General features: G+C 47.5%; 1 protein-coding gene across 1 annotated transcript in view; it reads right to left on the bottom strand.

The window, feature by feature from the left end:
- Positions 1-17,430, bottom strand: part of Ttc26 (tetratricopeptide repeat domain 26) — a 144,930-nt gene that overhangs the window by 47,714 nt on the left and 79,786 nt on the right. Inside the window, exons 8-9 of the mRNA XM_075702906.1 lie at positions 8,715-8,817; positions 7,207-7,316 (exon numbers count right to left, since the gene is read on the bottom strand). Coding sequence (XP_075559021.1) covers positions 7,207-7,316; positions 8,715-8,817 — 213 coding nt within the window. The remainder of the gene's footprint in view (positions 1-7,206; positions 7,317-8,714; positions 8,818-17,430) is intronic.

Raw genomic sequence — 17,430 nt, 5'->3', positions numbered from 1 at the left:
TATCTTTCTTTTAAACACTGACGTTTCCGATGAACGTTTGCTGTTTTTCCACATTTTTGGTAACACCTCGGATGCCTTATCTCCGCGTGACGCGTCTTCTTATACAGCGAAAATGTGTTGCTTTTCAACTTGAACTTATCATCTTGTTGAGGTAGTGCCGTCAAGACACATGTTTGACAATGATATGCATCGGTAACGCACGACACCAGATTCGCAAAAATCATAACAAAAGAGCTTTCACGAACAGCGAGCAGTTTATTTGCGCTGACCATGCTCAACTACAGAAGTATATGCATCCTTATTATAGAATGCACAGATTCTCTAACTAGCGCTTGGCGCGTATCACCGAAATAAACATCTAGTAATCCCCTTTCCGCGCGTAGGGTAGCGAACCAGACGGGCGTCTTCTCGATCTCCGTACTTTTCCTTCCTCTTTTTCCTTCTGCTCCTCAACAGCAGAAAGTTTTGCCCCATCGCCACCAATATTTTAATTCGCTTCTGCACGAATTATTTCTTCTATTACATTATTCTTAGTTCCGCACTTTATCAGTGCACAAATTGTTGAGGCAGAACAAAGTAAGCGGAAATAATTTCTGGTAAATAGCGAGCCTAATTCAATCGTGAAACCTCGAAAAAGAGTTCATACTATCAGCACAGAAATTATTCCCACGGTGTAATCTTGAGTGGTGCTACAAGCACGCTATGCCTGTGTGGAAACAGAAGGCCCACAAAGAATTGCCATTTATTAAACAGGTGGCTGCGTTGATGTCTATGCCTGCGTTGATGTCTGCGTTTATAGGTAGATGCCTGATGGACGCTAGTCCAGTCTCTTCTTCTACCACGGGCCTTTATGAGTACTGTCCACTACATGACCCCCCCCCCCCCGCCTCTTAGCGATGAATGCACTGCCGTTGAGCGCTTCCATTTGTGGAAATGGCACTGCCAAAGTCTAGATGAGCTGGCTTCAAGTGGCCGATGGAAATTGCCTCTTCACGTCCGTTGACAAGAAATGCGAAAAACTTGGAGTCACGCTTGAGGACTTTGAAGGGACCGTCGCAAGGAGCTTGTAAAGGAGCGTGAGTAGCGTCGCGACGGATAAATACTTGACTGCTATGAAGTAAAGATGGGCTCATGTAAACATTTATGCAATCATCGAAGCGATGGTGGTATATCAGTGGCCATTACAATGCGAAGGCGGTCGGCGTAGGATTCTAGGTCAGCAGATGAAGGTTCCGAGGCGAAGAACTCACCGGGTACCCGAAGTGTCGTGCAAAAAACGAGTCCTGCTCACGAACACTCTGCCTCTGCTTTCAGAGCTGGCGAAGACCTAGTAGAACCAAAAGCAGGCGTTCAGTCCACGCAATAATGGAGTGATGGGCACGAAGTGCTGCTTTTAGTTGACGATGGAAGCGTTCCACCCTACCATCGGAACTTAGGTGATAAGCTGTCGTTCGTACGCGGCGTTACACCCAGAAGACGGGAGAGAGCTTGAAAGAGAGACGAGTCAAATTGCTTCCTCTGTTGGTCGTTATGGTGTGTGGTACGCCGTAACGAGAAATCCAGGCATTTAAGGTGACCTGGGCTACGGAGTCTGCAGTAATGTGAGAGAGTGGCATTGCTTCCGGCCAGCATGTGAAGCGGTCGATACAAGTAAATATGTATCATGGTTCGAGAACGGTCATAGGGACCCAACGATATCGATGTGAACGTGGCTTAAACGAACGTCTGGTGGCGGAAAATGACCATGCGCGCTCATAGTGCGTCGACTGACCTTGGCCACACTGGCACTGTATGCATTCCCGAGCACAGCAACGGACGTCAGCGTTCACACGCGGCCACAGATAAGCAGGAAGTGACCAGACGTTGTGTGGCACGTACGCTAGGGTGCCGTAAGGAGTGTATTGCGTCAAAAACTTGCTGCCTAAATTGTTGTGGAACGTACGGTCGAGGATGACCCGTAGACATGTCGCATATAACTGTGACGTTGCACCCAGGCACTAAGATATCTTTGAAGCGCAGATAATTGTTGGCAGTCCGGAGTGTTTGAAGTTCACGGTCTGTTCGTTGAGCTGTAGCGAGGCGGACGAAGCCAAGGCCCGAACGATTTACTTGGCTCGCATTTATATGAACCCATGGGAGAGCGTCATCGACGGGATCTTCGGCACCACTGATGTGCCGATTATCAGTAGTGAATTCGGAGATACATTTAAGCTGGCGAATTTTGCGGGGAGTGTGCGAGGAGCTGTTGGAGGTAATAGCATAAATGAGTGGTTTGAGGGCGGTGAGAATAAATAACTGACGCCCTTCGAGATTGTGACAGAATTGGCGGCTGCGAGGTATAGTCCTAGCAATTCGCGACCGAAAGGGCTGTGGCGCGTTTCTTGTGGTGTCAACTTCCTTCAAAAGAAAGAAATAGGCCGTCATGTCTTGCCAACCAGTCGTTGAAAACGGCGCCGATAGCTATGTCAGAGGCGTCTAATATAACGGACATTGGAACGTCTGGTTGCGGGTGTGCCAGTTGAGTAGTGGTAGCAAGGGCGTTCTTGGCAGAGATAAAAGCAGATTCAGCAGCATTGGTCCACGATATAGGCGTGCTAGCTCGTGGTGTGCCAGAGGCTGCAGAGAATGCAGGAATGCACGATTCTCTGCAGGAAGACGGACGTGGGAAATCTTTAATGGCTTGGACGCGGGATGGGACGAGTTGAATGCCAGGCTCGTCTACTCGATGGCCCAGGAAATTGAGAGACTCACTCTTCAAAATGGTTACACCCAGGCAATATTGACGGAGGCGTTCAAACGCCTTACGTAGGTCACATTCGTGTTCCGCAGCCGAGCGACTGAGTACAAGAATTTTGTCCAAATAGACGAAGCAACAAGTCAAGCCACGGAGGCCTTGATCGACGAACCGCTGAAATGTTTGGGTGGAGTTACGGAGGCCGAATGGCATGCTCACGTATTCGCGTGCATTTAAGCACGTATTCAAACATGCTAAAATCGGCAATGATTTCGGTTTCAGGGATGTTGGAAGGCTCCACAGGAATCTGATGGCAGGCTTTTACTAGGTTCACCTTGCTAAATATGCAGCGCCCATAAAGCGATGCGGTGAAATCGTGGATGTAAGGTATAGGGTACCTATCGGGAATCGTCACTTCGTTTAAGGCGCGCCAATCTCCAAACAGTCAACAACCAGCCGTCTTCTTGGGCGCCGTGTATAAAGTAGATAACGAAGGGCTAGCGGAAGGACAAACGATGCCCAACTCGAGCATGTGTTTGAATTATTGCTTTGCAATTTTCATGCGGTCTGGTGCTAAACGGTGAGGTCGGGCGTATAATAGTGGTTCTTTAGTCACAATGTGGTGCGTGACGTTGTGCACTATTGGGTGACCTGGCGAGGGTGGTTCTAAAGGCTCTGGAAATCCCAGCAGGATAGTGGACCACGGTTTCGGTACCTGGGTGTGTGCTTGTACGAGACTTAAAGCTGGAGCTGACATGATAATACCTTGTACTGACAGGTTTGTTAAGGAGTCAAGAAGGCGGCAGTTGCGAAGGTCGACGCGAAGGTCAAACTTCCACAGGAAATCAGCGCCAATGATCGACTCGCGGACGTCAGCGGTGGCAAATAGCCATAGGAAAGGGCGTCGCAGACCTAGGTCTAGAGTGACAGATTTCTGGCAGTGCGTTTTAATGTTGGAACCGTTGACGACAGCGATAAAAGACGTGTCATGGTGATGTCTTCTTCCGTATTGAAAAGTAGGGGAAATGACACAAATTTCCGCACCAGTGTCTACAACATAGCGAACTTTTGTGACATGGTCGGTGACGTAGAACAGACGGCTTGACATAGAGCCAGTAGCACTAGCTGTCATCAGTGACTGACCTGACCGTTTCCCGGAAAGTTGCAAGGTAGACAGCACTGAAGTGCGCGAGTGGCGATACCAATTAATAAAGCGAGACGGAGGGCGTGAAACGTTTTGGTCATGCCAGCGATGCCGCTGCTGATGGTTATTCGTCCGAAAGCGTAAGGCAGCCACCTGGTTAGTTAGCTCCTCTACTTGCGCAGCAAGGTGCCGGCTTGAACTGTTGGATCCGTCAAAGTGCTGCTATAACTGGGTTGTGGGGCAACGGGTGCATTACAGCGGCAAACAGTGGATATCACAGGATGAAAATAATTCATAATCTGGTCTGCCATCGTCGCTAAGGCCTCGACAGACGTCGTAGTAGGTGAAGCACATAAAATCATGCGTACCTGGTTCGGTAGATACTAGAAGAGCTCCCGAAGGATTTTCAAGCCTGTTGATGATGGGCTGGTCCGCAGAAGTTGTGTCATGCGGCGAAGCAGCTCACTCGGTTTTCTGTCACTAAATTCCTCCGATGAGAGGACCTGTTGAATTCGTATCGGCTCAGCGTCGGTGGTGTGCCGTAGTCACTCCAACATAAGGGTATCTTACTGATCCCCGGGCGGAGGAGCTAGCTAAATGTCGCGGACCTTTGTTGCAGTGGTCGGGTTAAGCGCACTCATGACGTTGTCGTACTTAACCGCCTGAGATGTCACTCGGTGAGGGCGAAACTGCGCCTTGATGTGGACGAACCAGAATACACAATCCGAGGGCCATAAATCGGGTAGTTTCAGTGCGACGACGGAATACGTTCCGCTGTCTTCGAGACGTCGTTATTTGGCGTCCGGTTCCACGGCATCGAGAAAAAACTCGGTAGACGCGTATACAGTTGTGATGTAGTATCACGTCCTGGTCACCAACTTGCAGGAATAGAAGGTCCACAAAGAATTGCCATTTATTTATCAGGCCTCTGCGTTGATGTTACGGCTACGTACCATCGTCGAGCCTATATGTCAGATGGCGCTAGTGCAGCCTCTTCTTCTTGCACCGCGGCGCTCTATGAGTATTGTCCACTACGCCTGAATGCAGTGCTACAAGAAAAACGCTATTTGCCAGTGGCCATATTCACACAACTTTTTGTTCGTGCGAGCTGTGCGCTATTCGTTGTTCGTCTTCATTATTTAATATGGCCAATACGACGGTGTGTTTGCGCTAGTCCTAAGAGGAATAGTTGCAGCGTAGGAACGGCTTCGAGAACACAGGTCCATACTCAGTTCCCATCACTTACGCTACGACGTGGAAGGTGTCCAAATGCTGTGCAGATTTATGCAATTCCCAGCAACTCATACATCAAAGACAGCGAAGCAACATAAGCGATCTCCGCTTCGAAAGTACTATGAATCTGTATTGCAACTTGCCAACAGATACCCGGGATTTGGCATACGCTTCATTAAATCAGTTGGAACTCCTTCGCTACACGACAGTCTTTAGAAATAGAAGATTTGTCTTCCAACTGACTGTAGTATGAAGCTATACAGAGAAAATACAGACTGGTTTGCCAGAAAGGAAGCCTCGCAGTTGAATAAAAATTTGCCCTAGCCTGGAGGACCGAACGCGGGACCTCCACCCTACGGACTCCAGCTGAGCTGGCCTGCCACCAGGGTCTCCTCAAACGCTTCACTACTACATTAAAGCTTAGCACTCCTACAGGCTCTGCTATAGCGGACGCGTGTTCCCGCATTCTCGCACCGGCACAGCAGAAGACGGCTGAGCGTTCCACCGACCTGGTCACAAAGTTGCTTCGGGGCTCCACCGCAAGCTCCGTTGCTGGCGTCAGTTAGACATCTGATACCGGCCACAAGGTGCCTACCCCACTTACAATAGGCAAGAGAAGAAACGATGCAATTACGTTTCACATACGTACAGGTGTTATAAGTGCGTTACGGAAGTATTTCGTGCAGAAATATGTCCTACATTCCTTCTGTGAGTTATCATACAGATAAAGTCAGCTCTGCATACAAAACCAAATAACGAACGTATTACTCAAGGATTCTGTTCCTCTAATTCCATTCATTAGTTAACCGTCTCGCCGAATGAGTGGTAGCTGTACACATGACACCGCCGCGTCGTCAAAGGCAGTGAAGAGGAGCAAAAGAAGAAGAAAGCAAGAATAATCCTCAATTAGCACGCTGACAAATCGCCAAAGTTTCTGTATAAGAAGTCTATATACATTAACAATCTAACTGCTCGTGACACCTAAGCGTTGTTATATTCTTATCTAACGGTGTCTATAAGATGAAGTACCTGCAATAAGAAGAAATAGAGGGCAATTAAATGAGTATAAACAAGGTGAAATGCATGCATCTGCGCCAGCTGTCTATTTGAATTTTGAGGATACTTTATATCGCATGGCTTACCATTCGTAATACATAATTGTAGCACGTAGAGTGATAACGCGAAAATGAAAGGTGATCAAGGTGCTAACGCAAAAACTAAGCAACATAGCACTATTCTGATGGTATCGGTGCAGAAATTTTGCTACTTCTTGTAGTGACCCGCTAGAGTATAGAAGAGTGTACATTATTAAATCCATCATTTCGAATTTTTTTACACAACCATTAGTCCCAAGGAGAGCGAAAGGGGGACCCTCTGATTACCAAAAATAACTGGAAAGCTCAAAAATCTCGATTACTGGCCCAATCCCAGTGACTGAGCAGGAAAGCAAGCCAGTACATTGATATAATCGGCGAACTAAATGACAGTACAGTTAGGCAGTTTGTTCCCGAGCTAATTCATCCGCGCTTAATAGAAACGTAGTGAAGCTCGATACCTCGGTTCTTGAACCGGGCCGTTTTTTTACAGGACCTTGAAGTTTGACATCTTTGTGTGAAATAACAAGTCATCTGGCGGTGAAACAGTCAACAACTGCAATAATGCTGATAAACACATGAAAGAAATGAAGCGATAATTCTCTCGTTTAGCTAATAATGTTCCTGCATTTAACATAACTCACTATTTCTAGCAATCGATGGACTGATGTTATATGTTCATTCGCAGTGAGCAAAAGTGGCTCTCGTGTCCACGATAGAATTGATTTAAATGGCTTCAATCCCATGGCCATTACATAACTGCCTTAGAACGACAGAAAGCTGAGCTAGTTGGTAAGGTTGGATGCTTGCTCTTCCCACTGCTTTTTGCTCTTTCCATTTCTAATTGTAGAAATTATTAATGATTTATTAGTTACCAGCAAGCGGCTTGTGGGAGTAGTGGTTTCTAGTATCTACGCCATTTCTGCGGACGCACAAACGCACAAACTGGACAAGCGCGCACGTACAAGACAGAGAGAGAGAGGCGTCGTGCGCTGACTGACCGATCCCTGCGCCTGTCCGATGGCTGCGTTGACGACGCCCTTGAGGATGTACTCGTGCGGCACCGTGGGTTCCAGGTCCTTGATCAGATTGTGCGCCTCCTGGATGTTGTCTGAACGGGGCAGAGATACATTCACGACTTATCTCGCCTGCGTGGAGCATTCCTAGTGTAAATACGTTACAAATCGTTAAGTGTCATTACACCTGTCTACCTTGTCGAAACGTTGGCATGAGGCGTTCTTTGTTCGATTTCGGTTGATAAGAGGCAGTCGTTAAACGCTAATAAATACCGATCCTGTATTGAAATTCACTTATAGTTCTTTTTTTCTGTAACATGAACGTATAATTGGTTTCCTAACGGCAGAACTTCTCTGATGTAAAGCGGAAGACTTCATTGTGAACAAGAAGTGGTCTATTCTCGCAGACTCAAAGTCGGCTTTTCAATGCTTGCGGCGCTTTGCTCGCGTGATGGAAATGCAATGTTAATTTATTAAAATATGCTTTTAATGTAGCTACAGCTGTGTCGCAGGTCACTAAGCGAAGTCGCGATGAATTGCTGTACATGTAGGTATAGGACGAAACACCGAAGCCAATAAAACGCCTCGAGAAGCGCATCATTCCACTCCTGTCAAACCAACTCAACTCGTAAGAGCTGATGCTTACATCAGAACAAATCAAATAAGTAAATCTATGGCACAAGTTTACCAATTTGACGTTAATTCTATCAAAATGATTGTGTACAGAATTGGCCTCCGTGTACAGTTTCATATTTCTGCTGGTGCTGGCCGTTATGTTGACTCTCTCATTCGTAGTGTCAGGTTAGAAGTGACGCATACAATTAGCTTTTTGCGTCGTATGCGTCGTTCAGCTATACTTTCTTGCAATAGTGGTCGTTCCCGGAAGAACGTAGAAGACTTTCAATTAAGCTGTCCTAAGTTGCAACAGCAAAGATGTGCTTTGAAGATTTGGAAAGATGTGGCTTGATCAATGTCCTTCTGGCATAGAAAAGTTGCTTCTGCCATGGGATTACGCATCATTACAACGATTAGCTCAGATAGCCGAACCTTCTTTACTGGAAATTATATTTTATCTATGCATTAACACTTTCTATATGTTTATGTGTTACACTTATGTAGTGGCATTCTGTGTGGCTTATAGACTGATTTGTGTACTGTTTCTTTTTTCTATATTGGCTCTTGTTGTTTACGCATGTTTCCAAAATGTGCTTTATTGCCTGACCGTTTGTTTGTTTATTTTTATGTAACGTCACGCTGTCATCCTTTGCTCACTGAACAATATTTTTGGAGAAGAAGCCGGAGACGCTGCAGTGCGCAACATTTCTGATGTCATCAGAATAAATCACTCCCTAGGGCATACGCCCACCCGCGCGAGTGTAGTTGATTAATCCTTCTTCTTCGCCATCCCGTTTTTCTGCTGCTTCGGCTACATCAAGATACTAACTAGCCTGGCTCAATTTCCTTTTGCTATTGAGCATGGACGTCAACCTCACCCTGCTTGAGGTAGTAGATGACGAGGTTGAGGCGCGCCTCGGGAATGGCCCCCACCAGGCCGGGCAGCACCTGAAGCGCGCCCTCGCCGCCTCGGAAAACAACCTGCGAGGCCCAACAGGTTTTTTTTTTCGGCATTCAGAAGGAAAGAAGAAGAGCACTGTTGCCGGAACGGGCACCACGTTGACCAAACTTACGAACGTTTCACCGCAGACCTCCGAAAAATTCAAACGTTTATCCACATTTATTAAGGCTAAACAAAATTCATCCGACGCTCTACCCGGATACTTGTCTCTGGTGTGGCGATAGACCGACATTATACCACATCTCCTAGGAGTTGACTAAAAAACCGGAAAACCTAGCGTACTTTATGGAGAATAAGATCAATTCTAACGCGGACCAGTGGGAGGCACAATTCGACAGCTCGGACCCAGAGGTGCAGCTAGCAGTTCTGGATCAATTTCGGCGGGCGGTAAAGCTAGGCTAAAGCCACCAATAATGATCCACGCCCCGTTTCCCTCTCCCCCTTTTTTTCTAATAAAGCTCTTGTTTCTTTTTTTCTATGTTTCTTTCCCCGTTGGCTTGTCTTGAAGCACCCACCGTTAAGCGTGCATCAAGAAAACACTCAATTAGTTTGGATTGATAAAATATTATAAAGGAACTCTAGTTTTGTTTACTTTCCGGTAATACTGTGATTACTAAGCGAGGAAATAACGGTCAAAGTTTCACTTTTGAATTTCATGCCGAAACACGAGGGCCGGCACGTCAATGGATTTTTCGGCCGCTTAGGTTCAGTAACTATCCTTTAAGCTTCCTAAGTTCAGTCATGAGCTCTTTTAAAATACAATGCGCTTCATTTTTTTAACGCAAGAATTTGACTAGGTGCTAAAATACGGCGTCAAAATCCATGTCACAGATATTTGGTGCTGAAATTACAAGGCGGCTTCGCAACCCGCGTTTCCTTATTGTGTCTTTGCTGGCTTAACACGTGTTTTCTAGCGGCAACAGTGGCTGTTTTTGGCATTGCCAAGGGGAACCTATAACATGTCAAAACATATTTCTTTTTATTGTCCCTTTAACAACAGCTATCGGCATGACAATTATGTTATCAGCGCGCCAATTTCAGACAATACTTGCGTAACAAAGTTCTCGTGAATACGAACTATAGCTGCTGTACCACGGTATCTGCAACTGCCTGCGCAGCCATTGTCAAGGCTGTCTCGCCGTCGGGGCAGAAAACAGCAAATACCCTTTCAAGTCACTAGCTCACCCGCTTCACATTGAGAAGGTCAACATTGGCTGCCGATGGTCCGGCGTGTGCATAAAGGATATCGAAAAGAGGCAAGTTCAACAAGACTGAAATTTGCTGGTCGGAACCGAACCCACGTCACAAGGGCTCCTCAATGGCAGCAAGCAGCATGACGCTTTAGCAGGCTCTGCCACAGAGGAATTGGATATGCGTCGCTGTTAAACATACCTGACGCCAACTTAGCTCACCGAGTATGTGAAGCTGGATGTGCGGCAAGCGAGGGAACATTCCTCAGCGTTCGTAGCCATCGGCCAATCACGCTTCTCGTCTCGGAGGCCTCGCGGGGACTTCTCGTCAGCGCCACTCGATGGCGCAGAGCGTCCGGAAAGACGCCCGGCAACCGGAAGGAGCCCGGTTGCCGCGTGACGCGTTTCGTGCGCACGAACCGGCGCGCCATGCATTTTGGAGGCTTTGCGGCGTCGCTGCTTGATGGCGCCGTGTGTTCTCAGGGAAACGCGAAAGAGGCGTCCCGCTGCAGTACACGCCTCATACATAGCTCGTTTCGACGGTGGCAGTACGTTGTGTCGATATATACTGATTGAATGCTAAACGCATTAACGTCGACAGTCATCTCAATTGGAGAGTTCTCTCCAATTTTTTTTTTTTTGTGACCATTACTCCATAGACTACCCAATGAACCAAGTTCGCGGGAAAACGATCAGAGACATTGCAAGGCAGGCAGACAGACACAGGAAAGTGCGTGAAGTATTCTAGGGATGCAAATCACATTAAAAATTCAGGCAGAAGCCATCTTACGATAGATGTCGACGCTAATGCGATTAACATTGAAGCCTCGTTGTGATGCAACGTTGCAACACCGCAGAAACCCGGCGTGAATGAGGCTTGTATGCAGCCGGTCTCGTCTTTCTTGCTTCTTTTCTGGAGACGCTGTGCCATCTGGTGGCTCCGCCGCAGGGTCCTCGTGTGGGGCACTTGTGGATATGCAGGTTATTATTTTTAAGTTTTATGAAACTTTTAGAGATAGTCTGTTGCAGAGAGCATAATTCTAGTCCTTGAGCTGGATTATCAGAGAGGCGGGCATCGAAACACACATTGAAATAATGAAGAAAACTCGGCTAATTAACTTTGAATTATAACTCGAAGGTACATTTCTGCAATTTAAGAATTGTAGTCGCTGAATTTGCAAGGCTTATCCACTCGGAAGGAATTTTCAGAACGACGCCAGTTTGGAGACATGCGCCATCAAACTTGCGAAAAGAATGCGCGGTTGCTCCATTCACTAACTATTTAACAAAACCATCTTTTTTGTACATGGAAGCACAAAAATAACTGGTTGAACGCCCATGTATTTCGTTCCACACTCTGGTAAATATTATCTCCAAACTAGTGTCTGCCGAGAAATTCATTTCAAGTGGATAAGTCTTGCAAGCTAATCGGTTACAATTCGTAAATTGCAATATGTGCCGTAAATTAATAATTCGGAAGTTAATTTGTGGAGTTTCTTTAAGTAGTTGAACATGTGTTTCGATTTAGCGTACTAGTAATATCGGCCTCTTCGAATATTGTCCGCCATAGGCAATTTTTAAAAATTCCATAAAAGTTAAAAGTGATTACCCTAAAGAAACCGCCTGAATATATGGGACGCCGAATCAGTTCCACTGGACATCGGAGAAATTGTGGACGTTTCTTTGGTTGTCATTGAAGAACGGCACATACCCACCGGCACGTTACTGAGGTTCATTGAAAAGCGGCACTTACCCTTGGGCCCATACTCAGCGACCCAGTCGACGTCGAAGATGTTCATTGAAGAACATGTATACCGTGCGTCCCACGTAATTTTAGCCAAATGTTAAAAATATGCGATGCCACGTAGGTGGACAGAACGAAAGTAATGTTGTTTGCCGTCGCTTGGCCTCGAGCCTCGATGGCAAACGACATCACTTTGGTTCTGTCGCGAGGCAATTTTTGTGTGCATTCGCGGGCGTCTTTCACGCTCGAAAAAACGCTTTTATGTAGCACCTATTGAGCAACAGAAAGCTCTATCGGGAGTTTCTCATGTTCTTCTACAATTATCTCTATGACACTTTTCACCTAATTATAATATTTGATGTCATTAATTAATTAGGACTAATTATGTAATTAGGTGGAATTTTAAAAAAATTATCTGAGTATCTCCAAGCGACGGCAGGTAACATTACTTTTGTTTTGTCCTCCTACGTTGCGTTTGTATATATTTTAAGGTTTGGCTAAAGTTAAGTGGGACGCCCTGTATGACAAGTAGCACGTAACCAGTGAACTATGTTGATGTCAAAGAAGTTCTTTTAAGTTCGGCACGTAACCAGACGCACATTGCTGCCAGTTGATAAGTAGGCATCAATGATGTTCACTGAACAGCGGCAGATACCGAGTGACACATACCCAGGATTAGTGCCACATACAGGGTTCGAAACCAACCGTCGGAACAACCAAAGTGGCTCCGACGGCTGGTTTCGAATCCTGTTCCCTCAACACTGCGGCCCGATGCGCTACCCATTGGTCCACGGACTAAACCACGGAATATACCCAGTGACTCAAGTTGGTGGGAAAACCGTTAGAGACTTAAGACAGCTTTAGTTTCACGTACGTAGAAACGACACGTACGTGAAGATCTTGCGGAATCGAAATGCGCTTGCGCCGAACGTCGGGAGCCCCGTCGCGTGTCACGTACGCACGCGAAGTCTGCGCTCTTGCGTTTCGCGCCGCACGTTCGTGACGGGCTCCGTGAGCTGCCAGGCAGAGAACGCAGCCCAAGCTAGCACGGGCGAGGTGCGAGAATCATGCATTGCCTCCGATTCCTGCCCGAAATAGGATGTAGTAGTGTTCATGTCTGCCCACAGAGGTCCCGCCGTGGTTTCTTAGTGGCTATGGTGTTGGGTGGCTAAGCACGAGGTCGCGGGATCAAATCTGGGCCACGGCGGCCGCATTTCGATGGAGGCAAAATGCGAAACACCCGTGTACTTACATTTAGTTGCACGTTAAAGAACCCCAGGTGGTACAAATTTCCAGAGTCCCCCACTGCGGCGTGCCTCATAATCAGATCATGGTTTTGGCACGTAAAACCACACAATTATTTTTTTTCGCCGACAGAGGGTAGCAGTAGACATTCGAAAGGAACGACCTATACGTTTGCCAGCCTTCCACCAACAGACTGTTTCCTACGCTATACTATAAGCGCCCCCGCATGCGGAGTGTAACGCACATAGAACTCGCACGTTTGCGGGCGGAAAGCGTCTGCGTAAGTGAAACAAACTGTTTATTAACAGGCAGACAGACAGAATCAGACTACGAAAATGCATGAAGTACTTTAAGAATGCTAATGGCATTAATAAGGGTGTCATTAGTACCAGTGGGTATGCCCCACAGGGTATGTGCCCTTGGGGTTTCTGGGTATGTTCCACTGGGTATGCGCAACTAGGGTCAATAGGTAAGCGATCACTAGGATAATGATGATTGCGATACCACAAATCGCGATGATTGCGATAATAATGACTGGAACGGTGTTGACGATGATTATGATGGTGATGTTTATTACTGATAACAAAAACTTGGAAGTCCATTCAACCCCTAGCGGACGTCGATTAAACGTTGTCGCTCCAGCGCGGCTCTCGCAATAAATCACGCGCTTCGTACACCTCATCATCAAATCCAACTTGCCCAGGAAGATGGACGAGGAGCAGCAGAACTCTACCGAATCGGCGTCCTAGTCGGCACACAACCACTTAACGGCGCAGTGCTCCAGAGCTTAAACATTCACAACGGGGGCTGCGCATCGTGGATGTGAATGGAAGCAGGCAAACGAAAAAAGTAATCCGGTAGGCTTTACTGGGGACGCAGCCGCAGTGTGGCACATGAAATGCCTTCTACGTGCTGCAGAGGATGCACGGGCACTAGGCTACATAAATGGCGCTACCAAATGACGATTATTCACGCATTAGAGAGCCTACAAGCTTAACATACTATATATCTATTTGGGGTATTATGGTCTCATCTCACAATCATGCTCGCTCCCTATTCGTAGTGAGCCGGCCGGAGGTTCTATAGCCGACCAACCTGTCAAATTTCTGCAACAAATTGCACGCTTCTAAGCCCTGTAGCTCCCGACTAGCACAGGTTTGAGTTTGATGGATTATACCTTCTAAGACATCGTGATATCGCTCAAACGCGACCACTCCCGCTTGGATCGACAAACGTACGGCCGAGCTACGCCCCTGTGAATGCCGAGTGAGATGTTAAATTTAGTTCCAGTTACGTCACGCGTGACGCAACAACGTTGGCATCTGCGCACATAACCTACGCATGATCGAGCAATGGCTTCTTTCCTGGAGTTCAGTGTTTGACGGAAGCCCGTCTGGTCGGGATGAAACACGATTAAAAGGTAAACAAAAACCCGGGGCACTACGCCGACCAAAGTAAGATTTACAATAAAAGAAGACGTTTAGGCTCCCACATGGGAGCCTTGTTCATGGGTAAAATAAACAAAGGTGTTCGAGCAGCTCATTTAAATAGTCTTGAACACGTGACGTAGGCAGCGCGCATACAGTGACGGCAGATAGCCATCGCTCCTGTTCAGAGTGTGTGGCGTAAGTCTGAATCATGAGCGACTCAAGATAAAGGCGTCGAAATAGCCCTTTTTCCCTGGCAAGGACACGTGCCTTCCCCTACTCGATTGCGTGGCCGCTTGAAGCGGCATGCTCAGCCAAAGCACTGGATTTCACATTTTCTTTTCTGACGTCAGCTTCTTTCCTCTACTCAACGACACCAAAGTAAGGTAGGACGGTTGCAGAGATATCCCATTGGACCACGAATATCCTCTGGACGTCCCGATTAGATCCCAACGTCCAAGACCCAGTTAGGACGTCCACTGGATAACATGAGGACATTAATTTCGGTATGGCCTATTTAAGATATCCTTCGGACATCCACAGGATTAAAGTTCTGGGATCTAAACAAATCCCAAAGCTTTGATCCTATGGATGTCCGAAGGATGTTCTCAACGGGATGTCCCACACTGGACAATTGTGGGACCAACACACAATTGAAGATATGTACTGTGTGATCATATCGCAGAATGTTAAGTCTCTTCCACGGCTGCCCTCAGTGCACGCTCTTCCGAAAAGACATGTCAGACAGCAATATTACGCTGCCACACTCAGATGAATGCAGCCGCGCGGGCTTCATCTGAAAGCGATCTGCTTTGAGGGCACAGTCCAGGTGGGCCGACGGCTCATACCTTTGCGTACGCTGCGTTCTCATCGCTTAGTTTGCGTTGGAAGCGATCGACAGACAGCACGAATGCCACTTAATTCGCTCGCTGCTGCTGCTGCAGCGATTGCTCACGCCTGCGTTTTGATAGCGTGGGTGCGCGGTTATCGAGTGCGAAGTGTTCATGTTTGCCTGTGCGCGGTGACATCATGCTAGGTAATTTAGATAGTAAGCCAATGTTTGCAACGGCGCTTTCTACTCGCGGCTGATGCTTATGGCGCGGCCACGCGATCCGTCTTGAATACTATCCAATGCGGACAGTTGGCGTAAAGGCGCGCTGAAGGCCGATGGCGTCGCATGTGCTATTAGCACATACACGCATGCGCGTCACCCGCGTTCACGAAGTGAAACGTCACTGTAACTGTTTTCCTTTTTTTGCTTGCGTCGGCACCGTGGCATTCGCCCTGCTGCTCACCGCGATTACAAAGAGCGAACTGAGAGAACGAGCAGCGAGGAGGGCGGGGTGCTTAGAGGCCTCACTTGACTATCCGCGCCTCGCCACCTACGTGCCCCTCTCCCCTCGATATGCGCCTCGCACTCCTTGCAGCCACGTGTTGAGCCACGTGACCCGGCGGACCCGGCGCCTATAGTTGGTTCCTTATTCTGTGCCACGGTTCTGTGCCTATATGGGCAGCATTGTAGCTTCTGTAGTTTGTCATAGGTTTGCTGCTGCGTACGTTGGCCTCGAACAGGTGTTCTGTGGTGCCGTTCGCTGGCGTGCGAAGAGCTCTCTTGCAAAGATGTGAGTATTCCTTTGTTACCTTCATCCGATTAAGGTTCGATTTTCGATAATGGACATACCGCCATTGGCCGTATTAAGAGTTTGCGCGCGCTTGGTATAGTTTCCATATTGTCTTTTGTTTGGTGACGCCCGCGCCACGCGTTTCGGCGCGACGTGTATTTATTCGATGTCGCGTTCTGTAGAACTGTACGTCTCCGAAAAAGCGTGTCGAGAGGCGAAGAAATCTTTGGCGCTTCTTGAGTGCTCAAGCGAGCACCCGTTGCAGGATCAACGTCCGCAAGAACAGCCGCCGAAGCAAGTAGCCGGAGTTTCCCGCGATGTTCAGAATAGAACTGACGCCGTCATTTGCGATGCAGTGGACAGCGGCGAGTATCGGCGTGCCGATTTTCATACACGCTCACTAGAAACGTATGCTGTCGACACTGCTTCCTATGCGGTTGTTCAAAGCAGCCCACTTTCTACGAATCCTGTCGACAGGGAGGAGACACACAGTGTTGACAAAGTGATCACGGAAGGCAACTTTCAAGAAAAATTGCGAATGTGGGCTGTTCAACACAATATCAAAAGAAGGGCAGTTACAGATTTACTGAAGTTGTTACGAAGCCAGCCCTCTTTAGCAGAACTACCCGAAGATGGTCGTACTCTTCTCCGCACACCGCGCCAAGCGCAAGAGCTGTGCGGGTTAACACCGTTAGAGCCTGGGGAATATTGCCATTTTGGGCTTAAAGCTGGGCTGCTGCGCATACTGTGTCATGTCGAACACCCGCCATCTGTGATCCCCTTGTCGTTCAACATAGACGGTCTTCCGTTATCGAAAAGTTCGAAAATGCAGTTGTGGCCTATTCAGTGTATTGCCCATGCCTGTGGCAATGGAACACCGTTTCTTGTTGGTGCCTTTGCTGGGCTGTCAAAGCCAGCATCCTCGAGGGAGTTTCTGAGGCCATTCGTTGTAGAGTTGCAAGAATTGATTTCGGAAGGTGTTGCTGTAGATGGCAGTGTTGCTCAAGTAAGTGTGAAGGCCATCATTTGTGATGCTCCTGCACGAGCCTTTGTAATGGCAACTAAAGGGCATGGTGGCTATAGTGGCTGCCCAAAATGTACTGTGGAGGGGACTTATATGAACGGAAAAGTTGTGTTTCTTGAAATGGACTGTCCCCTACGTACAAACATTAGTTTCAGAGAACAACATGATAGTGAACATCACAAAGGGGATCCCATTCTCCTAGATTTGCCAATTGACTGTGTGGATGATGTACCCCTGGACTACATGCACCTTGTGTTGCTAGGTGTAGTCAAGAAGCTTCTGACGTTGTGGACTTCAGGACCACTAGCTGTACGCTTTGGGCCACTCCAACGTCAAACTTTCAATGAAAAGAGCAGCCTTGTGCGAGCTTCTGTTCCCAGT

Source organism: Dermacentor variabilis, chromosome 8, assembly GCF_050947875.1.
Source record: "Dermacentor variabilis isolate Ectoservices chromosome 8, ASM5094787v1, whole genome shotgun sequence".
NCBI classification, from domain to species: domain Eukaryota; kingdom Metazoa; phylum Arthropoda; class Arachnida; order Ixodida; family Ixodidae; genus Dermacentor; species Dermacentor variabilis.
The sequence above is the reverse complement of the archived record's forward strand: the minus strand, read 5'-3'. Positions and strand labels throughout refer to the sequence as shown.